Below are 26,916 nucleotides of genomic sequence, written 5' to 3'. Positions count from 1 at the left end.
TACTGTGGGCCCTGCTGCTGCCCCCTACAAGGGCCCATGCATGTGTGCACAAAGCTGGGGGCCACATGCAAGAATTATTGCATGCGCGGATTACATGTGAGAATTCTCACCTGCAGCTCCTTGGAAATTGAAAAAGAGATACACTTTAAAGCTAACTGAAGGATGATCATTTTTGTAGGAAGTACTAACAAAATCTGTAGAACCTTGGAGAAAAAAAGGTTACAGGCACTTATTTTTGGCCACTCTAGCTCACTGGGGACAGCACATTCAAAAAACACAGCTCCTCAGCATAGCTTCACTCTCCAGGCTACCACCCAGCTTGCCCACACCTAAGGCCAGCCCTGGCCATGTTGTCTTCCCAATTTCTTTACTGTAAGAAAGAAAGCCTGCTCTATGCTTTGCATAATTCAGATAATTGGTACTGTTATATCTCAAATTTCATGGTAGGGTATCTTGGTGTAAATGAAGTGTGTTGAATATAAATGGACTGGAAAGTGTGTCAGAACAGCCTTCCACTTTTTGCAACATGAAATGACATTCTGCATTAGTTGGATTTGCATTTGATTTATGGCTGCAACTTGTAGAATGCAGATCAGGAACCTTTGCTCTTGCTTCTTTTTACTGTGTGTTCCTCAGCATGCTGTGTGTTCCTCAGCATGCTGTACTGCCACGTCCTTTCATGTTCTTCAAGGCAAGCACTAAAATGGTAGAGGCAATAGTGCTTTTGCAATTAATAAAAAAAGGTGGGCTGGATAGAGTTGCACAGTTGCTGAAGAACTTTTTGAATGAAAATGATTTAAGAAACAAAGTTTACAATATGGGGTAGGCATGTTTGAGGTGGGGGCAGAATTGGGGTGCTTATCTATATTGGTAGAATCCAGTACACATTTGAGACATTTGAGCGACCACATTCTTTCTACACAGCGGTCATAATAGATAAAGCATAATAAATAAGAAATGAATACATGTTTATAAAGAACAAATGCAAGTCAATGGAAACAAAGCATTTATCTGGCAGACTTTTGTGCCACATTGGTACATAGGAGGATTAATGCTCCATTTCAGACTAATACTTCTTCTCTCCGTCCCATGCTGTAGCTGCCCTGTGGTCATCGATGCAAAGAGATCTGCCATTCCTCTGACTGTCCTCAGAATTGCAATCAGAAGGTTAAAGTCCGATGTCCTTGCAAGAGACTCAAAAAGGTAAAGTTCATGGTGTACTTTTGCAAACTCTAGTTTTCTATTAAAAGGTTTATGTTAATATATTTATTCCATTAGTTTATTAAGGTATTTTTATATCACTCTTCATATTATTGTCCCAGAGTGGTTTTGCAGTGCATATTAATTCAAAACAATATACAATCAACCAATTAAAATGAATAAATAAAACATATTGAACATCAGTTAAACAGCAGAGTGAAAATTTCATTTCCAGTAAGGTCAGATTATCATTGGGAGCAATTGCACCAGGGTCCTGCCTGCAAAAGGGTCCATACTCTGAACTTTAATTTTTTTAAAAAAAGTAAATTGGTCTTCTGTTAAGGAAGTTAGGAAACAAAACATGCAGACAGATGAGCCAGCCTTGCGTTTCCTGCCTTTTCAGTGTTTTTAGCCAGTGAGTGAAGTCAGAGCTGTGATTGACAGGTCATTTGTTTTAGCAGCAGGATGCAGACATCGCTCGGTCCTAAAGAGCAGCTGTTTTCCCTTTCCCTTTAATTTCTGTTTCCTAGTCTATCCTGTAGCTTGCCCAGGCCCAGCAGCAACAGTCAGTGACGTCAGAGAACACTATGTACATTTGTAATTAATTCACTAATAAGCAAAAAACCTTGCAGTTTAAGAACATACCTATAGCCAACAGATATTTCTATCAAACTTTTAAAAGCAGGGAAATTGGGCAGCTATATTGAATGCACCAGGGGAGCAGGAGACCGGACCTTCTCTTTGAGATTCTGTACTGCCCTACAAATTTGTAAAAATGCAAACACAATTTAGGGTTGGCCTTTCACAGTCTAATCCACTTCCTGTGTAGCTTGGATTTGATGTGTCTGTGCTGGAATTGCTTTTTAAGATGTTTTTTTTAAAAAAAAATTTAAACTTTTTTTTAAGATGTCTTCACAGCTTTTAAAAAAATGTTTTTAAAGATGTTTTAATATATTTTAAAGTCTGTTTTTATGATGTTTTAAAGTGTTTTAGTGCTGTTTGCTGCCCTGGGCTCCTGCTGGGAGGAAGGGTGGGATATAAATCAAATAATTAATAAATAAAGAGAGAAAAGAGCCAGACAGACCCCTGTTTGACTTTTTTCTGTCACAGTTCTCATAATTTGTTGAAATTAAATAAAAATGCTCACAGAGTACCTGTAATGCTATTACTGACCTTGCCCCAAACTCTGACCTTCATCTTCTGCAGTTTAAAAGTTAAAAAAAATGCCTGACCGATTTTTAATTAATTTAAGAAATGTATCATTGGAGTGAATGATAAGCCTGGGCATGCTCAGTAAGAACCAACTGTCAGTGTTCTAAAAGCCAGACTCACAGCTGCTGGGCATGCCTAATCAGGGGGCCACACCCACACCAGACATTTATTTCACTTCAGACAGTCATGGCTTCACCCAAAGAATCCTGGAAGTGTCGTTTGTGAAGGGTGCTGAGAGGAGACTCCTATTCCCCTGACAGAACTCCAGTGGCCAGAGGGGTTTAACAGTCAGCCACTCTGATTGAAGCTCTGTGACTAGCAACTCTCAGCACCCTTCACTAACTACACTTCCCAGGATTCTTGGGGAGAAGCTATGACTATCTAAAATGAAATAAAGGTCTGATGTGGATGTGGCCAGGGACAACTTTGGTTTAAATTTGGGTGGAAGACATGGGCCTGCTGTAGAATACAAAGGTGAGGGAAATGCTGAAAAACAATGATACTGTTCACAATGTTTCACTTTTGGAAAGAAAGGGGCTTCCCGTCAGCCCAGTGCCCACCCACCCAATCTCCTCCCCTCCCTGCCCCTCTCCCAAGTCAGTTCTACCTATCCTAAGCATGATTGCACAGGAGTAAATCCCTAAATGATCAAACCTACCCTCCTCCCTATCCCCTCCCTCTTGTCCCTTAGCTCCCTCTTCCCTTGACCCTCCCCTTCCCCATTCCCTTCCAATCCCTTCCTTCCCCCTCCTCCTCCTTACCCTCCCCCTCCCCATGGTCAGTTTTACCTGTCGTATGCATGATTGCAGGGCAGTATATCCCATTGAACTCAATAAGCATGCAAATGATCAGACCTGCACTCCCCCTCCCTCTGATCACCTCCCTTTTGCCCCTTTCCTCTCCCTTCCTTCACCCCTCCCCTTCCAATCCCCTCCTTTCCCTTTCCTCTCCCCTACCTTCCTCCTTTCCTCTCCCCTACCTTCCTCCTTTCCTCTCCCCTACCTTCCTCCTTTCCTCTCCCCTCCCCTCCTCCTTTCCTCTCCCCTCCCCTCCTCCTTTCCTCTCCCCTCCCCCTCCTCCTCCACTGGTCAGTTTTACCTATCCTAACCATGATTGCATGGGAGTAAATCCCATTGAACTCAATAAGCATGCAGATGATCAGACCTGCCTTTCCCCTCCTTTCCTCTCCCTTCCTCCTCCCCTCCTCCTCCTGCCTGCTCACATCCCCTTCCTCCGCTTCCCCCCCATCCCCTGTGGTCATTTTCACCTATCCTAAGCATGATTGCAGAGGAATAAATCCCACTGAACTCAATAATAATAATAATAATAAAATTTAATTTATGTGTCGCCTATCTGGCCAGTGGCCACTCTAGGCGACGTACATACAATAAATTACAACAAAATAGAATACAAAAATACAGTGTAACAGTATAAATTATGCTAACAAACAATATATGGTAGGCAGTATTTAAATCATAAGGACATTAAACCTCCCCAGAAGTCCCAAAAGCCTGTTGGAAAAGCCAGGTCTTTAAGGCCTTGCGGAACATATTCAGGGAAGAGACGTGCCGAAGATCTTGTGGGAGGGAGTTCCAGAGGGTGGGGGCCGCCACTGAGAAGACCCTCTCTCTAGTTCCCGCCAATCTAGCTGCTTTGGTTGGCGGGATTGAGAGAAGGCCTTGAGTAGCCGATCTTGTCAGGTGGCATAATTGGTGGCATTGTAGGCGCTCCTTTAGATAAACTGGGCTGAGACCGTATAGGGATTTATAGGTTAGTACCAACACCTTGAATTGGGCCCGGAAAACAACTGGAAGCCAGTGTAGATCGAACAGCACTGGTGTGATGTGGTCCCAGCGACAACTGTTTGTAAGTAGCCGAGCCGCCGCATGTTGTATAAGTTGTAATTTCCGGACCGTTTTCAAGGGTAACCCCATGTAGAGCGCATTACAGTAATCTAATCGAGAGGTGACCAGGGCATGTACCACCAGTGGGAGCTGATGAGCAGGAAAGTAGGGTTGCAGCCTACGTATAAGGTGTAGTTGATACCAAGCTGCCCGGCTCACAGCTGAAATCTGAGCCTCCATGGACAGCTTGGAATCAAGTACAACCCCGAGGCTGCGGACCTGGTCCTTCAGGGGTAGACTCACCCCATTGAACTTCAGGTCAACAAATCCCAGCCTTCTCTTGTCCCCCATGAGATCAATCCATTCTCAGCAAACTTGCACAGGATCCCATTTCTTATCTCCTGGATTAAAAAGCAGAGAAATTCACTAATAGGCAAAACAATGTTGCAGTTTAAGAACATACCTATAGCCAACAGATATTTCTGTCAAACTTTAAAAAGCAGGAAAATTGGGCAGCTGTAGTGAATGCATCAGGGGAGCAGGAGCCCTAATCTCCTCTCTGAGATATTGTACTGCCCTACAAATTTGTCAAAATGCAAACACAATTTGGGTTCGTCTTTCACAGTCAAATCCACTTCCTGTGGAGAATTTGGTAACATGTGCCTCTGAGCATATGGTGAGTGGTGGCAACACCTGCAAAGAGCCCGTATAAGAGACATGTTCTGTGCTGATCTTGTTTTAGCAGGGAGGAAGCAACAGTATTAAGATAGTTGATATAGTTCAGATAAATATGTTTCATTTACTTTGCAATTTTATTCTTATTTTATTTATTTATTAGATTTATATCCCGCCCAAAATAGAAATAGAATCTCCTGTTTGGAACACAAAAGGCTATCTTCACCATTATATGACAGTGACCAATAAAAAGGCTTTGGAATTAATAAAAATAAATTTGACACAGATTTCTAAGATGAATAATGAGATAAATATAATTTTCTAAGTTACATTCTCAGTAGAAACAATAGTAATACAGGAGAGAAGCAAAGTAAGAACAACAACAAAAAATATAATTCTCCATCTTTGGAGATGTAGCCCTGATTGCAGGTGTTGCCACCACTCAGCATATGCTCAGAGGCACATATTACCAAATTCTTCCAAGCTACACAGGAAGTGGATTGGATTGCGAAAGACCAACCCAAATCTGTTTGCCTTTTTACAAATTTGTAGGGCAGTACAATATCTCAATGAGGAGGTCAGGTCTCCTGCTCCCCTGGTACATTCACTATAGGTGCCCAATTTTCCTGCTTTTTAAAGTTTAATAGAAATATCTGTTGGCTATAGGTACGTTCTTAACCTGCAAGGTTGTTTTGCCTATTAGTGAATTAAAATGTCTTAGCCTGATACCTGAAATAGAGTAATAGTGGGTGGTAGTTCAACGGGATCTTTGTTAGCTTTTCATATTTTAGATATTGGTTAATTTAAAATTGTTTTACCTTCATTGTGAGCCACCTTGAGAGAAGGTGGTACAGAAATCCATGAAAAATATATATAAAAAATTCTGCCTTTTTATAAAACACGGGGATTTGGTGTGAAGACAGTTGTTTTAGCCATTATAGCCTTAAAAGAAATTTAATTCACTTAAAAATGTTCAGACTTCTAAATTCTGCTGGGAAATACATTGTATAGTTTTCCCAATAATGGCTAGTCCAGAGTAGAGAGAGGAAATATGTTTTCCTCACTAGCAGTTGGGAGAAGGCATATTTAATTACAAAAAAATTGGACCAAGAACAGTTGTTAAACTTTTGAATCCCTAAGGTATTTTTACAGCAGACGTTCTGTAAGTCTCAGTGCAACTGTGGTATTATCATCACTGCTGATGTAGACGGTATAATGGATAAATGGCTTCTTCTTACATTACATATTAATATTTTGCAGAAAGTAATAATTTTCATTTTTAATAACACTTGTAGTTTTATGAAAAAGAAAAACTGCTTAACACAAGCATTGTCTGTCTTTTTGAGTCCTTTGCAGAAAAGAAATCTATAAATATAGCATAGTGTGGAACGTCGACTTTTAAATCTGGGACACTCACGTAATCCCTGCATGCATCATGCGACCCATCTTTCTTTTTTCACCATATATATGCTTTCATGTCCCTCTTTCTTTTTTCCACACATGCCTGATTAGAGAGCCCCTAAAATTTGTCATGTGTACATTGTAGCTCATTCTGTCAAGTACAAGGCTGAGATCAGCATACTATAGGAAATGCTGAAGTTGCTTCAGCAAAAAGTCATGATGTGTTAAGTCATATTAAGAAATTGGCTGCTTGGTTAATTTGATATAAAAGATACCAAATGTAGGCACTTTAGGCCACTTAAGTGAAGGAGAATTTAAGTTTAACTTTCACACTGAAATCAATGGGGCATAGAAGGGTTGAACATTGGTTGGATTAAGCCAAAGGGATTTGGATAGTTTAGACTGGTGTTACTAAAGAAATGGAGAAGAGGGTGAAATTGCATCTGGCAAGGGTCAGACTCCTAATAAGGACACTAGCTAAGACTCCTCACCCACAAAAGAATGATGATCTCTCTACTAGTGGTAATAACAAGGTTGATATGGATACTCTGAATTTGGCTGGGCTGTCCACTTCAGTGAGACAAGCAAAAATCAAGAAGCTTTTAACCTTTTAGTATTTAATACAAAGATTGCTTTCATGTGGTTAATCTGTATTACATGCAAACGCCTTTGGGAAATGTATAGTATGGCCCACTTCAGATGTAAGATTCCCAGTCCAAGAAATCATGGAGTGAGAATGAGATCAAGCACTCCTTTCTTTGCCTCGTATGTCCAAATTAAGACCAGACTTCCTAGTTAGTTAAATTAGTCAGTTTCCTAATTTGGACATTGCGGAAAACTGTGGTTTAATAAACCAGGAAGTCTACTCTGAAGCCAGGTATGCAGGGCAGAGGACTCATTCCAACTTCATCAAACCTTGATTTGTTAAACAGGAAACATTTCTCAACTGGGGCATTGCTTTATATTATGTGAATAGTCAATAACCTTAATGAAGATGGCTTCTATCAAGGCGCAGATATATTTTAAGGAGATTTCAAAATGTTCAGTTGTAAGTAGCACATTTTGGAAAAGTATATTTATTTATTCCCCTGCTTTCCTATCCAGCAGATGCACAAGGCGGCTTACAAATATTGAATTTCCATCTAAAAAAATCTTAACTAGATGTCAGATGCTTAACTAATTTTATTTATTATTGAAAGAAAAGCAGCTATTCAAATCCCAATGAAATGTAGGATTGTTCTATACTTTAGGAGAATCTGTCTTATATATTTGTAACCTAAAGGAGTAAATTCTTGTGACAGAGAGAAAAGATTCTTTGACACTTTTTATGTTTTGCTTGCTCAAAGTACTATATTGGGTATCAAAATTAACAAAATAGTATTCTAATAGCTTTTTTTTGTAATGCAATGTGTTGTGCTCATTATTAAAATGGAAGCAAAGCTACAGCAGATGGATCAGTGCCATTTAAAATTATTCCAGTTTAATTCTAATAGCGCTAACCAATTTGGCATAACCATTATTATCCCTGGTGAATAGGACTCATATGGCAAATGTGATTCAGTGTAAGCAAGCGTAAAGGGGATGCACATTGGGGCAAAAAAAATCCTAATTTCATATATGATTTCACTAGGAGAAGGATTGAGAATAACTGCCAATATCATAATGCAATTATTCAAAACTACGGGGTGACCATACTTGGAATAGTGTGTATAATTCTGGTCACCACACTTTAAAAATATTATAGAGGTGGAAAATGTTGAGAAAAAAGGAATCAGAATGATTGAGGGGTTGGAGCAACTAACTCCAGAGAGCAACAACAGTTTTTTCAGCGCTTAAACGTATAATTTTTTTGTTACAATATATGATAGAATACATATTTTAAATATGAATTTCCATGCAGATTTTTAATGAATGAATCCAGACCAGAAACAGACTGATCCGTCTGTCCCTAGAAGGAGCTAGTCAAAGTGTATAGCAAGCAGATTTTTCAGCAAGTAGAAAATTAAATCCTAGTTCCTCTTTGAAAACATGGCAACAACCTCCATGCAGGGGAATTTTTTAATGAAGTCAGAGTTCAAAACAAGTATATGATCTGGATGCTACTATTAAGCAGGGCTGTGGAGTCGGAAGCAATTTTGGGTGGAGTCGGAGTCGGTAGAAACGTACCGACTCCGGCTTCAAAATAAATTTTGATTGACAAATTTTTAAAAATATAAATTCAAAATGTCAAAGAAGCTTCCCATGAAGTCAGCTGTAGTCGAGCATTTCACCATAACTTAAGATGGAAAACATTTTGCGTGTCAGTGTATGACACAGGACCCAGATGAAGACAAATGCTGTGATGCCAAGATCAGCGCCTATTCAGGCAGCGATAAAAATGCTCCTATGAGAGCTTCCAATTTAAAAAGACATTTACATCCCTTTCCAGGGCTGTGGAGTTGGAAGCAATTTTGGGTGGAGTCGGAGTCGGACAGTAGAAAAATAGAGGAGTCGGAGTCGAAGGTTTGGCGTACCGACTCCACAGCCCCGCTATTAGGTCTGAAGGATGTTGACACTTGTTTGACTGGAGAGGGAAGGGTTAAAGTCTGCTGCAGCCATGATGAAAAGCGGAGGGGTCCTATGCTTAGTTGATTCTGTTTTGTTGTTGCTAATCACACTTTTGAAGTAAGCTGCTTTTGATCTAATCATCTCTTAAGATGTAATTAGGTTCTTTGTTTAACTGTGATAAATATTGCTTCAGATTTATCAAGTGTAGATTGGTGAAATTCATTCCAAGAAGGGAACTTACAAACCTGTGGCCTATCCTCAGCCTTTTAACTATGTTTGAAGGAGCTTTAATGTTCTCTGTTTGTCGTAGCCTTAGTAGATTACTTCACACATACATTTATTTTGTGCACTCTGTCCTTTCTGGGACTCTGCCACATTTGCCCTCCTCTTCCACTTCTACCAAGAGGAATGGTTGCCTTGTTTCCCTAACATCTAGGGGACAGCAACTTCCCAGCCCCAACCCAATTTTATTTTGAAGGCATTCACTTATCAATCTCCAAAAGCAGTTTACAAGTGCATATGTCAGATTTATAACACGCTTATGGCATAAATGTATGTTATGGTGTGAATATATTTTCTGATTAATGATTTTATTTGTACTTCATTCACTATGGGAATAAAATGGTTTGCAAGCTAAATATCTTGAGATTTTTTTTATTTCTATAAGAAACTGTGTTTATAAATATGTGTTTACCAATGAGATTAATGAAGAAAAATAATATATTTTTCTTTACTTGGCCTCTGCTTGTAGGAGTTGCTGTGCAGTAAGGTTCGGGAAGGCCAGTTTTTGTTAGAATGTGACACAGTATGCAAGGAAATGAAACGGAAAGCTTCTGAGGTAATTTTCCTTTTGTGGTTACAATGATTTCTTGCTGCTTCAAGAAAGCAGTGAGTGCAGAATTGTTTTCTAAGATGACCGTGCAAGAAATATATTCCATGTTCAACGGTTGCTGTGTGTTAAACTTCACTTTTTTTGTGTATTGTGGAAAGTTTGTCATGTTGTCTTGCTGTTTATGATGATCCACTGCACATGTTGTGTTAGAATAATGTTGCTCGTGTCTGTCGTTTCCTACCTTTCTTCTTCCAGTCTGGTGTGTCTCTTGAAGAATCCTTTTGTGGGGGATAGAGGTACACATTCATTCCGTGGGAGGGGGGGCAGGTCATCATGTTGTTGAAAGGTGTTAGTCCACACTGTTCAATCCATTAATTTGGAATTGGCCTAGCTTAATGAACGCATCTACTTAAAGTTCCAAAAATCTGACAGCTAGTTTATATGCATGCACGCACATTCAGACTTCACTTGATCTCTTAATGCTCAATGACTATTGGTTGAACATGCAGATGAATTCACTGAGAGCATGAACATTTTCAGATGGGTAGCCGTGTTAGTCTTGTTGCAACAAAAAGACCAAAGAGTCTTGTGGCACCTTAAAGACCCGTACATTTTATTGTGGCATAAGCTTTTGTGGACTACAGTCTACTTCATTTGATGCATGAAGTGTTCTAAACAGTGCGGTCACATGGAAATGAAGTGCAGAAGAGTACAGACAGTGATTGTGAATTACTGCTGTTTATTATGTAAAGCACTGGTTGATAACGCATATATCCAGGCATCAGTAAGCACATTAATATCCTTTGACTGAGAATAGCTACTCTAATGTCACAGAGTATCCTGGGAGGTAGAAATGTTTTCCTTTGGGTTTTGAATATTGCCATTTTTTACGTTGAATTTGCATCCATGTATTCTTTTTGTGTAGACATTGGTGTTTGTCCTGTGCAGAAGTACACTGATGTCACATGATGAGATTTATCACATTGGAAGATAAACAGATGAATATTGAACCCCTGGTATTTTGGACGACATTGTTAGGTCCTATAACAGTGTTGCCAGAGTAGACACAGTGACAGTTGGCCTCTGGGTGTGTCATAAGGTCTGGTTCTTCTGTGTTCATCTCTGTTATGTGGCATATTTGCTGGTAAGTAGCTGTTTTAGGTTGTAAGCAAATACAGGGCTACCACCCCAAGACTTGTGAGAGGGAAGTGTCATTGCCCAGGATGGACTATAGGTTATTGATCATACAATCAAGTGGTTTCAGCTGGTGATTATAAGCGACAACAAGTGGTGTTCTATCATTTTCTCTTCTAGGTCTGTCCTGTTGTAGATTATTCGTGGGTATGAATCTGGCCTTGATTATCTGTTTTTCACTTTGTTGAGTGGATATTTTGCTTTTAAAATTTAGATCAGGCATTTCTCAGTTGGGAGTCTGTACAATAAGTCTAAATGGATGTAAATGTACCATAGGGACTTGGTTATAGACAGTGGATTTTTTGGTGTGTTTTAGGTGAAAATTCAAAGCATGTAATTCTGTGTAACAGTTAAGTCTGTTTCCTATATAAAGTGATGGTTTTGTCCATTGTGTAATTGCACAGTAGTGTCTAGAAAGTGAACCTCTTGTGTGGACTGACCTAGGCTCAGATCAATGGTGAAGTGAAAGTTTATTGAAGTCCTGTTGGAACTGCTCCATTGTCTCCTATCTGAATCCATATGATAAAAATTTCATAGATGTATCTCCAGTAGAGACCAGGAACTGAGAGAGTTTTGTTTTCAGCCATGAATATATTGGCATACTGTGGAGCCATGTGAGTGCTCAAGACAGTGCCATTGTTCTGGAGATACACGTTCTCCCCAAAGCAGGGGATGTTGTTGTAAAAGGCTGTGACATCCATGGAAGCTAGTATGGTGTTTTCTGGGAGATTGCAAATACATACAAAGGGACCTAGGCAGTCCATTTTTTTGGTAGAAGCCTGCCAATTTGTTCAGAAAGGGGGGGACCTATTTTCTCCAAGGCATACAACATAAAGCTTTTAAATTTTGGTTAAAATACTACCCCTTCTATGGGTTCTGAAACTACACAGAAAGAGGTAAATGCTTGTAAAAGACAGGAAGAATAAGGAAACAAACTTGATGGAAAGAACTTTGATGGGGTGGAAGAACAGGATAGCTTCAGAAGGCATTGAGCCCTAAGCCACAGGTTGTCCGCTTGTTCCGTATAGGAAACAGCATGTATAACATAGGTAAGCTGTAATATGTGAAGAGCGTACATTTATATATTTGGCTACATGAACATGTAAAAATGTAAGTTATGCAGGAGTCGCAAGATGGCAAAGTGTTTGAGCTGGAGATGAGTCCTAGTACAGGCCCTAGTACAGGAAGAAAGTTAGAATGCAAAAAAGGAACTGCTTGGGTATCTCAGCAGCATTGCATTACTTTGGTTTGGAAATAGAATGATGAGAGAGAAGAAGAATGTGAGGAAAGAATTTTGGAAGGAAATTGTATTCATGGCCATGCCCAGGGCCCTTTCACACACTTTTATAGCACACAATTGTGCTCTTGTTCCTTATTAATTAGTCTACAATCTGCTTATCTTCAGTTAAATTGGTATCGGTGAGTACCCAATTGTTTCTGCAATTCCTGTGTGAACTATATGGTGTTTAAAATAATAAGCAGCTGGTGACTGAAGGGACGTGTCCTGAAGTACAACTAGCAGCAGCTGTGTGTGTGTAGTTTCATTCTGTTTCATGAACTCTCTCAGCTGGTCCAGAGGGTATACAAGCAAGCCAGTTCTCAGAGATGAGAGCTGGCTTGCTTGTATATCTTCTGGACTAACTGAACCAACAGAGTGAGCAAACAGGGAGAGCTAACAGGAGTTTGACATTGGAGGTGTAGAGAGGAAGAGACAAAAAGCAAAGAGATGGATAGGTGGAAAGGCTGAAGGGCTCCATAGCAGCTTAATTGAAAGGGACATGTCCTGATTGCTGAAGACTGAAGGGGTAACCACCTGATAATCACTGAGTGCCAACTAGCATCAGCTATGTGTGCTGGAAGTTTCATTCTGTTTCCTGGCTCCTAACTGATCAGAGCAGAGGGAGCTGTCTCAGCTGGTCCAAAGGATATACAAGCAAGCCAGAGTGAGCAAAGAGTGAGCTAACAGGGAGAACTAACAGGAGTTCGGCAAGGGAGGTCAAGGTGGAGGTCCCTGACAAAAAAAAAATCCTCTAGCGCACACCACATACCAGTGGGACTCTCCTGTTTACCCTGAAGGAGAACAGGAGAACAATCAGGCCATCCTAATACAAGTAGAAAGAAAGAAACAGAAGGTAATAGCAACTATGGAAAAAAGAACACTCCCATGGTGGAGACCTGCAAGGTGTGTGCGATGTTTGTTTTCTTGCATGAAAACAACATGGTGTACATGTGCAACAAGTGCAAGCTGGTGGCACTGTTGGAAGAAAAAGTGAGAGGCCTGGAGCAGTGGGTGGCCACGTTGAAGAGTATAAGAGCAGACGAAGAGTTCTTAGACAGAACACTGGAACAATTGCTGCAAACAGAAGTACAGGAGGTGGAAGAACAACAACATGTTGAAGCAGAAGAGGAGACTGTTGTGGAGAGGGACAGTGAAAATGGAGGAAATTCCATGGAAAAGGGTGACAGGAGCAGAAGAGCCAGAAGACACACTTCACCAGTGGAACTATGGAACCACTTTCAGACACTGGAGGATTAGACTGGAGGACAACCTGCAGAGGAAGAATTACAGGAGACCCATGGGACAGCGAGCGAGAGGCTGAAGGTCAGTCAAGCAGAGGCAATGAAACCATGTCCCACAACAAGAACAAAAGAGTAGGAGTAGGAGTGAGAGATTCCCTACTGTGTGGGATTGAAACCCAAGTATTTCAAGAAGACCCATGGACTCACCAGGTATGCTGTCTCCCTGGAGGATGGATTAGAGATGCGACTGAAGGGTTGCCATTACTCATAAAGGATAAAGTCTCATATCCTTTTCTCACCCACATGGATGAGAACGAATGATACTGCCAAACAGAGCTACGAAGAAATCACTTGTCTTTGAAGCTCTGGGAAGGAAACTCAAGGACTTTTGGGCCCAGATAGTTTTCTCATACAACCTTCTGGTACTCAGAAGAAGCATAGAAAGGGAAAACAATACTCCGGGTAGATGATTGGCTACAAAGGTGGCACTGACATGAGAGATTTGGATTCTGCAACCACGGGCTACATTTCTTGGAAGAACGACTACTGGCAAGTGATGGGTTGCACCTCACAAGGACTAGGAAGAATGTATTTGGCCACAGCATGGAGAACTTCATCAGAAGACCTTTCAACTGAATCCTAAGGGGGAAGGAAACATAAACTTGGTGGTAATGACTGACAAAGGCTTGTGCACACTAACAGGAACTGAGATAACAGCTCTAATAGAGCCCAATAATAGTCTTCATAAAAATGTAGGAGGGAACCCAGACCATAAATCGCATCGTCTTCGATGTCTGCATACTAATGCCCAGAGTATGGGAAACTGGATGAACTTGAACTTTTAATACAGGAGGGTAAATATGACTTGATTAGGTATAACTGAAACTTGGTGGGATAACTCCCATGACTGGAATACAGTAATTGAAGGATATAATGTGTTCAAAAAGAACAGGAGAAATAGAAAGGGAAGCGGAGTCACACTGTATGTTAATATATGTCCATGCACAGAAATATAGGAGGATGAACTGGGTAGCTCCACCTAGAGTATCTGGATTAAAATAAATGGGGCAAGGAATAAAAGGAATGTGGTGGTTGGAATCTACTACTGACCACCCAAGCAAGGAGAAGATGAGGAAGAAACTTTTGAAAAGCAAATTGCTAGTGTTTCGAGGAGGAATGATGTAGTAGTAATGGGGGACTTCAATTATCCCAATATCTGTTGGGAGAAAAATTCTGCCAAACACGGCCCCTCCAAGAAATTCCTGACTTGTGTGGGAGATAACTTTCACCTACAGAAAGTGGAGGAAGTAACTAGAGGATCAGCTATCCTTTTCATTCTAACCAACAGAGATGACTTGGTGGATGAAATGGCAGTTATGGGAACTCTGGGGGAAAGTGACCACGCTATACTAGAATCTTGATTTTAAAAGAAGCAAAAGCTGAGAGTAGCTATGGACTTAAGGAAAGCTGATTTTAATAAACTCAGAACAATGATAAGGTTCCTAATGAGAAAAGGAGTTCAAGATGAGTGGGAGTTTCTAAAAAAGGAAATTCTAAAGGCATAATTGCAAACAATTCCAACAAAATGGGGGGGGGACAGCAGAAGAAGCCAGTGTGGCTTCACAAAAAGCTTAGAGAAGACCTGAAAACAAAAAAAGGATGCATACAGGAAGTGGAAGGAACACCAGGCCACAAAGGAAGAGTGCGGACAGGTAACACAGAATTGCAGGGATGGCATCAGGAAGGCTAAAGCTGAGAATGAACTGAAGTCAGTGAGGGATGCTAAAAGCAACAAAAAAACTTTCTTCAGGTACGTCCATAGTAAAAGACAGAGGAAAGAAATGATGGTACAGCTACTCAGTGATGATAGCAAAATGATAACAGATGACAAGGAAAAGGCAGAAGTGCTCAATTCCTACTTTGGCTCAGTCTTCTCCCAAAAGCGGGTCTATGACTTTGCTGGCAAATGTGAAATTGAAGGGACAGGATTGCAGCTTGACAGACAAATGGTCAAGGAATACATAATCACTTTAATGAGTTCAAATCTGCAGGGCCCAATAAAGTGCATCCTAGAGTATTGAAGGAACTGGCTGAAGAACTCTTGGAACCACTATTATCTTTGTGAAATCATGGTGAATGGGTAAAGTGCCAGATGACTGGAAGAGGGCTAATGTTGTCCCTGTCTTCAAAAAGGGCAGAAAAGGAAGAACCTGGGAATTACAGACGAGTCAATCTGACATCAATCCCTGGGAAAATTCTGGAGCAGATTATAGAATCATAGAATAGTAGAGTTGGAAGGGGCCTATAAGGCCATCAAGTCCAACCCCCTGCTCAATGCAGGAATCCAAATCAAAGCATTCCCAACAGATGGCTGTCCAGCTGCCTCTTGAATGTCGGAGAGCCCACAACCTCTCTAGGTAATTGGTTCCATTGTCGTATGGCTCTAATAGTTAGGAAGTTTTTCCTGATGTTCAGTCGAAATCTGGCTTCCTGCAATTTGAGCCCATTATTCCGTGTCCTGCACTCTGGGACGATCGAGAAGAGATCCCGGCCCTCCTCTATGTGACAACCTTTCATGTACTTGAAGAGTGCTATAAAGTGGTCAGTCTGTAAGCACCTTGAAAACAGTGCAGTGATTACTGGAAGCCAACATGGATTTATGAAGAACAAATCCTGCCAGATTAATTTTATCTCATTTTTGATCGGGTAACCTCCATGAAAAACTGGGAATGCTGTGGACATCTGATCAGCAAGCTAACTAAATATGGGCTGGTTGGAACAACTATGAGGTGGATTCACAGCTGGCTACAGAATTGTACTCAATGGTTCCTTCTCAAACTAGGGGGAGGTAACAAGCGGGGTACCACAGGGCTTGGTCCTAGGTGCTCTTCAACATTTTTATTAATTACTTGGATGAGGATGTGAAGGGAATGCTTATCAAATTTGAAAATGATATAAAATTGAGAGGGATAGCTAATACTCTGGAGGACAGAACAAAATTCAAAGTGATCTTGATAGGCTGGAGCATTGGGCTGAAAACAACAGAATGAAATTTAACAAGGATAAGTGCAAAGTTCTACACCTAGGAAAAAGAAACCAAGTGCACAGTTATCAGATGGGAGATACTTCGACATGTGAGAAGGATCTTGGGATTGTTGTTGATCACAAGCTGAACATGAGCCAACAGTGTGATGTGGCTGCAAAATATGCAAATGCTGTTTTAGACTGCATTTAACAGAAGTATAGTTGCCAAATTGTGTGAAGTACTAGTTTCTCTCTATTTGGCACTGGTTAGGCCTCATCTTGAGTACTACATCCAGTTTTGGACACTGCACTTTAAGAAGAATGTAGACAAACTGAAACAGTTTCAGATGAAGGTAACAAGGATGATCAGGGGGTTGGAAACAAAGCCCTATGAGGAGAGACTGAAAGAACAGGGTATGTTTATCCTCGAGAAGAGAAGACTGAGGGGAGATGTGCTAGCACCCTTCAAGTACTTGAAAGGTTATCAGAGGAGGGCCAGGATCAGGGTGCAGGACACAGAATAATGGGCTCAAGTTAAAGAAAGCCAGGTTTTGACTGAACTTCATGGAAAAACTTCCTAACTGTTAAGCGGCATGACACTGAAACCAATGACCTAGGGAGGCAGTGGGCTCTCCAACACTGGAGGCATTCAAGACGCAGCTGGACAGCCACCTGTCAGATATGCTTTAAGTTAGATTCCTGCATTGAGCAGGGGGTTGGACCCTATGGCCTTTTAGGCCCCTTCCAACTATGATTCTATCATTCTTTGAGTCGCTCATTACCTTGCTTACCAAAAGACTGTCGACCATTTTGATTAACTTAAAATAATGATGATAATAAATGTTATAGTGCTTAATATACATGAACCCCAAGTGGTTTGCAAAAGATGTTAAAACCAAAATATAAATACTTATCACAAAATAAAACCATGAACAGTTACCTCACATATCAATGAAAACAACAATACAGTAAAGTGCATTTTCAAGAGACATTGGAAAGTAACTAACATTTCTGCCTCTGAATTGCACATGGGAGGGTGTTCCAGAGTGTGGGTGCCACCACTGAGAAGGCCCACTTCCTAAGTGTCATAAGGTAATATTCAATTGATTGTGGCATTGCCACCAAGCAAACCAAGGAGAGGAGAGTCCTCAGGATGCAGAGGCCAGATGACACTGCAGAGTTGATGAAATTTTAAAGATAATTTATTGCTTGGATAGTTTGAAGCTAGCTTGTTGCACATTGGTGCCTCCCTGTTGTTCCAGGTTATAGCCAGCAAGGCCGCCGCCTGAAGATCTTGGAGATTTGCTGAGGATATATAAGGGGAGGCAGGGAATTTCAGTTGTGTGAAATAACATTCCCACAATTTAAAATACTGTACACCATTTAAAATACTGTGGAATTTTTAAAAACTGCTTTACAGTGTTTATCTCAGAGTAATTCAGAATTTGGTGACTTTGTCACGGCCACTCAGTGAGGTTCATGGTAAGTTGGCATTTGAGCCTCTGTCTTTTGCACCAGTTCAAGATCCAAAATTTCATCAAGTGCACCACATTGAGCTCTTAAAGGAAGAAGGCTCCACAACTTTCAGGTTCAGGTTGAAGGTTACAGGCTCAGTTCCCAGCATATTCAGGATCTCAAGTAGAATAGCTGGGAAAGACCTCTACATACCCTTTTTGGATTATACAGTACTAGTCTAATCTGATCTATTATATAGGAACACCTCATATGTTCACATGAACCCTAGGGAGATAGCATGTGTTGCAGTTCATATAAATGGCAGGCGCAAGAGAGGCCTTTTTAGTGGTGTCCCCATCACTGTGGAATCCCCAAGCACCCTGGTCACAGGATGTGCAACTGACTCTTTCCAGTATTATTTAAGCAGGTTTTAAATATTTGTCTATTCCAATCTGCTTTTAATTGAACTAGTTGTTCTATAATTGTAACGGTTGTTATTTTGATCTATAGTATTGTGTTGGATAGTTTACTTGATTTGAATCCTAAGTTTTAAATTGCTTTTATGATTTTAACTGTGAACTGCCTTAAGAGGGCCAAAGGCCATGAAATGCAGTGTAAATAAATGAGCAAATGTGTCATATTTCTGCAATAATCAGTAAATTGTAGCTTATGTATGTGTCAAGTATTACTTTTTTTCATTCACACAGATTAAAGAGGCAGAGGCCAGAGCTGCCATTGAAGAGGAAAAACGAAGACAACAGGTACGCCACCTACCTTTTCTTCCTTGATAGTGCAGAAAACTCTAGAATTATCTTGGACTATAAACCTATATACAGCTGAGCTGCTTAAATCTTAATGAAGGCAACTAAACACAGAAAGATGGGAATGATGGTGATTTTGTAAAGACTGTTTATAAGCTGCCCTTCATCCGAATGCATCCTGGGGTGGGGAACAAAGTAGAAATACATACAATTACATAAAAACCACATTAAACAATAGGAGAAACTAAAATAACAAAACCGGCTATCTACCATCAACTGATCATTGCAGCCTTGGTAAACTTTTTAATTCTTTATACTTTTTAAAATTTTGTAAGGGATTTTGTTTAGTCGATGTGATCTCTAGCGTCAAGATGTCTCTTTGAATTATTGACAAATACCAAGTCCCATTACAATGGCTGTATTCAGACATCATGCTAAACCATGGTTTAGCACCATGGTGTCCAACACAGTTGCCACTCGCCACATATGGCGTAACTGCTACTGACCTGTAGCAAATTGATGCTTTGATTGATTGATTGATTTTATTTACGGTCATAGACCAAACAACATATACAAATACACAAATGCACAACAATAGTTAAAAGAAGCATTAAACATAATCACTCTTGTGCGATACCCACTTACTGCATATCAAAACAATAAAATTAAAATATTAAAATTAAAAAGAGAATTGTTTAATTATTACTTTTCGACAATAGCTGCTGCAAAAAAGCTGGTGGTTTTTATTGTGACCTGGGGGTTCCGGTCAGATAACAGATACTCTAAGTAAAATAAATCTGATCTACCTGGGATTTTTATTAAAATCGGAGTAATAAAAATAACTCTAAAATCACAGTAAAAAGAACAATAAAACATCACATGACGAATTGTTTCCACCTCCCCCGACCAACAAGGGCACAGACACTCCCGGAAGGGCACACTCTTAAATCTGCCTTCAAGGAGGGCAGAAGGTAGGACATTAAGCTTGGCTAACATAAAGGCCTTCCTATATTTTGGGACTGATAAATTAATTAAATAATTTGCCTGTGCAAATGACGCCAACTCGTCCCTGAAATCTGGATAAGCTGTGGCCAAGCCTACATATTCTTGAAGTTCAGTGTCCCAAATACGTTGCTTAATAGCTGCTTTGGCCTTAGGATATCCTAGGGCCAATAATGCATCGGGGGCAAAGCCCAGTCTCTGTAATTTTGCTATTAACGTTTTTTCCACTTGGACTGGAAGGCATCTGTGAGCGTCAAAGGGGCCAATCCCACTGGGAAAAACAGCAGCTTCAGTCAATAATTTAACTTAAGCAGCCATGCTCAGGCCTCTATGGATGTTTGACCTGTCTCTAAACGAAGAATTGTGTTAGGTGTACAACTTGGCACTCCCAGGATAGCTCTCAGAAATTTGGTTTGGATCTTTTCGAATGGCACAAAATTGCTATAAACGCATAACTGAGAGCAATATAACATTTGTGCTGTGATGGCTACAAATACCTGCTGGATGCTTTGCTTCTGCCACCTGTTCTTTCTGTGGGTGTTGCTCTTTCCAAGTCTGCACAGATCGTTGCCTCACTTTCAGAACAAGCAAGTCTTATTGTGACAGCAGCCATTTTACTTACTTTGTGTGTGAGAGTAAGGTCAGATTATCAACTGGAGCAATTGCACCAGGGTCCTGCCTGCAAAAGGGCCCATACTCTGAACTTTAATTTTTTTAAAAAAAGTAAATTGGTCTTCTGTTAAGGAAGTTAGGAAACAAAACATGCAGACAGATGAGCCAGCCTTGCGTTTCCTGCCCTTTCAGTGTTTTTAGCCAGTGAGCGAAGTCAGAGCTGTGATTGACAGGTCATTTGTTTTAGCAGCAGGATGCAGACATCGCTCGGTCCTAAAGAGCAGCTGTTTTCCCCTTCCCTTTAATTTCTGTTTCCTAGTCTATCCTGTAGCTTGCCCAGGCCCAGCAGCAACAGTCAGTGACGTCAGAGAACACTATGTACATTTGTAATTAATTCACTAATAAGCAAAAAACCTTGCAGTTTAAGAACATACCTATAGCCAACAGATATTTCTATCAAACTTTTAAAAGCAGGGAAATTGGGCAGCTATAGTAAATGCACCAGGGGAGCAGGAGACCTGACCTCCTCTCTGAGATATTGGACTGCCCTACAAATTTGTAAAAATGCAAACACAATTTAGGGTTGATTTTTCACAGTCCAATCAATTTCCTGTGTAGCTTGGAAGAATTGGTAACATGTGCCTCTGAGCATATGGTGAGTGGTGGCAACACCTGCCATCTCCAAAGATGGAGAATTACATTGTTGTATGTTGGTGTACTTTTCTGTGTTACTACTCTTTCTACAGAGAATCTAACCTAGAAAAATATATTTCTCATTATTCATTCTAGAAATCTGTGTCAAATTTATTTTTATTAATTTCAAAGCCTTTTTATTGGTCAATGTCATATGATGGTGAAGCCAGCCTTCTGTGTTTCAGACTGGACGTTATGCTGTATTTCTATTTGGGGCGCATTAACAGTTGAATCTGAAACTGCAGTTTGATGTAAAATCAAACTGTTTACAATGTGTTACTACTTCAGCAATGACTCTAGCTGTTGGGAAAAACAAACCTGGCCTGCCCAAGATGTTCAGCCTGCTATGCTTAAACCACCCCACTTAAGGAAAGGTGGGCCTGGTCAGTTAAAAACATAGAACACATCTAGAATTTTGCTAGAATATATTTCACCTCCCACTGTTTTATCTTGTGCAAACTGAGACACTCCTCATGTACATTGGAAACTGTTCTGCAGAATAGTCAGTGCTGTTATTCCACAATTGTTTTTGGAGCTATTTTTTTTTAGTGTTGCAATGTGCTGTACTTCACATATTCACAGAAAGAGAAGCAAAATAATATGATTTACTATAGGAAACTTAACTAAAATTGCAAAGTAAATCAAACATATTTAAAGTGACTATCTGAATTATATCAACAGTTTTAATATTGTTACTTCCTTCCTGCTAAAACACGATCAGCACAGCACGTGTCTTGTTTCTGTTATTTGGGCTGATTGCAGGTGTTGTCACCACTCACCATAAGCTTAGAGGCACATGTTACCAAATTCTTCCAAGCTAATTCTTCCAAGGAAGTGAATTAGACTGTGAAAGACCAACCCAAATTGTGTTTGCATTTTTACAAATTTGTAGGGCAGTACAATATCTCAGAGAGGCGGTCAGGTCTCCTGCTCCAATGGTGCATTCACTATAGCTGCCCAATTTCCCTGCTTTTTAAAGTTTGCTGGAAATACCTGTTGGCGATAGGTATGTACTTAAACTGCAAGGTTTTTTGCTTATTAGTGAATTTCTCTGCTTTTTAATCCGGGACGTAAGAAGTGGGATCCTGTGCAAGTTTGCTGAGAATTGATTGCATGCCTATTGAGTTCAGTGGGATTTACTCCCCTGCAATCATGCTTAGGATAGGTGAAACTGACCACAGGGGATAGGGAGGGGAGCAGGGGGAGGGGAGCAGGCAGGAGGGCAGATTTGATCATTTGCATGTTTATTGAGTTCAGTGGGATTTACTCCCCTGCAGTAATGGCTAGGATAGATAAAACTGACCATGGGGAGGGAGGCCTGGAGTGGGCAGGGGAGGAGAGGGAGAAGGGAGAGAAGAGGGGAAGGAGGGATTTACTCCCATGCAATCATGCCTAGGATAGGTAAAACTGACCATGGGGAGGAGGAGGGGGAGGGAAAAGTAGAGGGAAGGAGGAAGGGGGGAGAGGGGAGCAGAAGGAGAGGAGGGGGAAGGAGGAGATTGGAAGGGGAGGGGGAGGGGAGGGGCAAGAGGGAGGTGATGGGAGGGAGGAGGAGGGGAGGCAGGTTTGATCATTTGCATGCTTATTGAGTTTAATGGAATTTCCTCCTGTGCAATCATGCTTAGGATACATAAAACTGACCATGGGGGAGGGCAGAGGGGAGGGGAAGGAGGAGTGGGAAGGAGGGGAATGGAAGGGGATGGGGAGAAGAAGGGAGGGGTGAAGTAAGGGGGAGGAAAGACGGAGGAGGGGAGAAGAAGGGAGGGCAGGTTTGATCATTTATATGCTTTTTGAGTTCAGTGGGATTTACGCCTGTGCAATCATGCTTAGGGTAGGTGAAACTGACCTGGGGGAGGGGGAGGGATAGAAATAGAAAACATTGTGAACAGTATCATTTTTCAGCATTTTCCCAACAGCAGGCCCATGTAGCCTCCCACCCAAATTTAAACCCAAGCTGTCCCTGGCCACATCCACACCAGGCCTTTATTTCACTTTGGACAGTCATGGCTTCTCTCAAAGAATCCTGGGAAGTGTAGTTAGTGAAGGGTGCTGAGAGTTGCTAGGAGACGCCCTGTTCCCCTCACAGACCTTCAATCAGAGTGAAAGTGATAATGGTGAGAAGGGTGTGGGAAAAGAGATGGCCGATTTTTAAAACATTTTAAGATTTTATTCCTGATTATGATTTGTCTTATTTCTGTTCTTTGTAAGCCACTCTGGAACCCTTTTTTGGCTGAAGAGTGGGGTACAAAAAGCTTAGGATTTTTTTGTCAGTTTTATAGTGTGCAAAATAAAAAAACTGCTGCTTCAGAACAGTAGAGCTTGCTTGGGTTCTTAAAGCAATGAGGTCTATTCACCAGTTAGTTAAAAAAAAAAAAAAGACTCAACAAATGAGAAATATTTTTTAAAACTTTGGCGGCGGAGGGTGGGGAAGAGTGAAAATAAGAGCAACCAAACTGGATGAAATCAAAGGTCCTCCTAATTTAGCATACTGCTTCCCATAACGGCAGCCAAATGCATCAGGAAGCCCATAAGCAGGGTTTGAGGCCAATAACCTTTTTCTGTTATTTGTCTGTACTCCCTGAGTTACTGGTTTTCGTTCCCATAGTTTTCTTCTCAGAATTTGGGGTCTCCCATTTAACATGCAGCAGTAGATTAAGAGACAACATTTCTTTCATACTGCACATCCTGTGGTATTGGCTACCAATTTAGACATATTTAAATTTAAAAGGGGATTAGACAAAGCTGCTTTTGAGGTCAAAATCCCTTTTCTGCTGGTCTTCCCAACTTTAGCATATTCAGAGGTAGACTGCCTCTGGCCCTGGAGGTTCTATATAGCAATAAATTGACATATACATTTACTTCTCCAGGGTGAGAGGCAGTGTCTACTTTTGAATATGCCGAAGGAGACAAACAACAGAAAAGTATTATTGGCTTCAAACCTTGCTTGTGTGCTTCATGATGCATCTAGTTTCCATTGTGTGAAGCAGGATGCTGGACTAGATGGGCCTTTGGCTTGATCCAGCATAGCTGCTCTTGTAGTCAAGGGATTCCACCCCCCTTTCAAAGAAAAGGTTGCTTCTTTCTGGTTCATAGAGTCCAGTTTATTTTTGTTGTTGCTAACCTGTGAACACAACTAATTGCTTCAAGAACCTAAGCAAGCCCCGTTGTCCTGAAGCATGAATATTTTAATTTTGCATACTATACAACTGACAGAAAAATATTTTCCCACTCTTCAGCCTAAAAAAGGTCCCAGTCAGAGTTGACATGTAGTCTTAACTGGTTTTATGCCTGATTTCCCTGCGCTAGATGTCACATTTCTCACTAATTCTCTTAATAAGTAATTCAAGACATTATTGTGTATTTTTCTACCCTCAAATGCAGATAACCTTTTTTTTTGTAATGTGGCAAAAATGTGAACACATTTGCCTCAATTTTTTCAAGTATGAAAAAACGGTTGAACTCCATTGGTTTAACACATCAGTGGGGAGCCTCCAGCATGCAAGCCTAATTAGGCCCAATATGAGTCCTAATTTGGTCTATGAAGCTGTTTTCCCCAAACGGCACCCGCCTGCTCCCTACCTGGCATCGTATGTGACATCAGGTGTGGGGTAAGTAAAGATGAGGCTGTAAAGGAACAATCAGGAGCTTTAAAAGTTCCTTGTTGCGATTGTTCCTTGGCAAGCAGGACTTGCTTCAGCATGAATCCGCTAATTGGTGTTGCCAGTGAGCCCCACTGACATCAGTTGCACTAGGGAGTTACCCCATTAGGAACTCATTAGTATAGCCAAAGGGGCTTGCTGTTGGCACTGATTGGTGGTGACAGCAAGCCCCTGCAAAAAGACTTCAAAGGGACTTGATGTAACCACTGACCAGTGGTTATGAGCACCTTTGAAATTGTAGTATTGGCACCAATCGGCTGATGAGTGCTAACAGCATACCTTCAAAAGATTGCTGTCATCTCCAATCTGCACTGAGAGTGAGCCTCTTGGAAGTTGTTGCCTGATGTCATAATGGTGTCTGGTGATTAACAGGAGCAGCCCCGCCCACTTGTCAAAGTTGGCCCACAGGGAAGTAAGAATCTGACCCACTGGCCAGATCCATTTCCCCTCTCCTAGTTTAGCACAGTGTGGACAAGCTTAGCTTCCTCTTTCACTTAGTCAGAAGGAACAGTTTGAAAGCTTGTGCTTTCAGTTGACTGCCATTTGTCATATCATCTGGAATGACAAACTTTGGTTAACATTGACAAATCAGCCTCAGATTGTGGTTTTTGAGTTGGTTTATTTAAACTAACCATAATGTTGACCACAGGTCCTGGTTTGAATATCACAGGAAGCTGTACTTAACTGAAAATGGAAGTGAAAACTTCCAAACTCCTCTTCATTGAGTGGGTTGCGTGACATACAGCCATAGTGCTGAAGTATATTTTGTTAACCAGCTCTTTTGTTGTTGTTGTTATGTGCCTCCAAGTCGACTTTGACTTTGACTAAATGTTGTACTGCAAATTTGGCTGCTATTTCCTAGCTACCATGCCCTAATCTGCATGCATTACAAGAGAGTCTTTCATCACAAAATGAAAGGGTGCTATTTTACAGTGAAACAGTATGCAGCTAATATGCATCTGTGGTGAAAGAAGAGGGCAATACTCTTGTTTGTGTAACTGTAAAAAAATTGAAGTGCTCAACACGTTTGCAAAGAGGCTTACCTTTTAATCCTTGTGTGATTAAAAACTCTGATTTAGTATTTAAGAATGGAATTGTCAGACATTCTTACTAAAGTTACTCTTATGCATCCCAAATCGGTAACATGAAGGTATACTAAATAGTGGCTTCTAGATGCTCTGTGTCTTGCCCTTCAAGCCACTAATAGCAAATAGGTATTAAAACATCACTTCTTTAGGTTGCAGTAGAAAACCCTCAATCTATAATACACTGTACACACTCCATGTAAATGTGTGACTTCAAGTATGAAACATACTCTAAAGTCATACTTTTTCATTCTGAATAAAGAACCATAGCCTTTGGAGTGAACTTTGAAATGATTTAATGGGTTTGTGACAAATGTTTGTACTTCAGTTTCTCATGTGTTCCTCTCATGTTGCTGAATTACATGAGCAAAATGTCCAACACTTTGGTAGAATTACAGTCTGAAAAAAACAGTGCGCTCTAAATTGCTTCAGAGAAATTTAGTTTCAACATGCCCTAGAGTTGTTCTTCCAGAGCAAACTTCCTCAGTGCTGGCCATGGACAGCTTTCTGTAATAATGCATTTGAAGCAGAGCTGTATGAGAGAGACCTTGCCACTGCCTTGCTTGTGCCACCTTGGTACACGTTATCTTGTACCAGAATGCCACTGGGAGATTGGGCCTGATTATACAAGAGGACAGAAAAGGCAAGAGATCTTTAAAGTATAAATGAAGGGGGCATGCAGTAGAAAAGGAGCCAACCCTGAACCCAGTGAAAGTGGGTGAAATAAATGTATTAGCAGTGCTGGTTAGTTGAGACCCAGGGACCGAGATTCATTGAGATAAATGAAAGAGGTGATGAGCTGGGGTCTTCAGCTGAATGGATGTTTAAAAGGAGGGATGGCTTAGCCAGAGGATGTTATGAGACGGTTGGAAAGCGTCCTCAAGGCCAAGGAGCGTCAATAACTTGTGCTGGGCTAAGGAGGGCAGTTTAAACCATTTTTTAAAGAGGATAACAGGAGCAAAATTAGGGCCAACCTTTTGGTAATTCTGTATTAATGAGCTATGTGATCTCATGTTTACAAGTTTATTCATAAAAGCTTCATTACATTGTGGGTCCTAATGGCCTCTGGATGGTATCTGTTAAGTTATTCTATGCATTTTTTATCTCTATGGAGGAGGAAAGAAGTTATCTTGTCACTTCAAATTTGGCAATTTCCATTTTCCTCTCTAAGCTCCGACTATAGAGTCTGCACAAATCAGC

General features: G+C 40.8%; 1 protein-coding gene across 2 annotated transcripts in view; it reads left to right on the top strand.

Moving 5' to 3' along the window:
* The window catches only part of NFXL1 (nuclear transcription factor, X-box binding like 1), a 100,237-nt gene that overhangs the window by 69,479 nt on the left and 3,842 nt on the right, over positions 1-26,916 (top strand). For both annotated transcript variants that reach the window (XM_061584023.1, XM_061584022.1), the window contains 3 exons: positions 1,099-1,203; positions 9,631-9,717; positions 18,612-18,665. In XM_061584023.1, the coding sequence (XP_061440007.1) occupies positions 1,099-1,203; positions 9,631-9,717; positions 18,612-18,665 (246 nt within the window). The remainder of the gene's footprint in view (positions 1-1,098; positions 1,204-9,630; positions 9,718-18,611; positions 18,666-26,916) is intronic.

The sequence above is a fragment of the Rhineura floridana genome, chromosome 9 (assembly GCF_030035675.1).
Source record: "Rhineura floridana isolate rRhiFlo1 chromosome 9, rRhiFlo1.hap2, whole genome shotgun sequence".
Taxonomy (NCBI): domain Eukaryota; kingdom Metazoa; phylum Chordata; class Lepidosauria; order Squamata; family Rhineuridae; genus Rhineura; species Rhineura floridana.
This window is presented reverse-complemented; position numbering and strand designations above follow the sequence as displayed.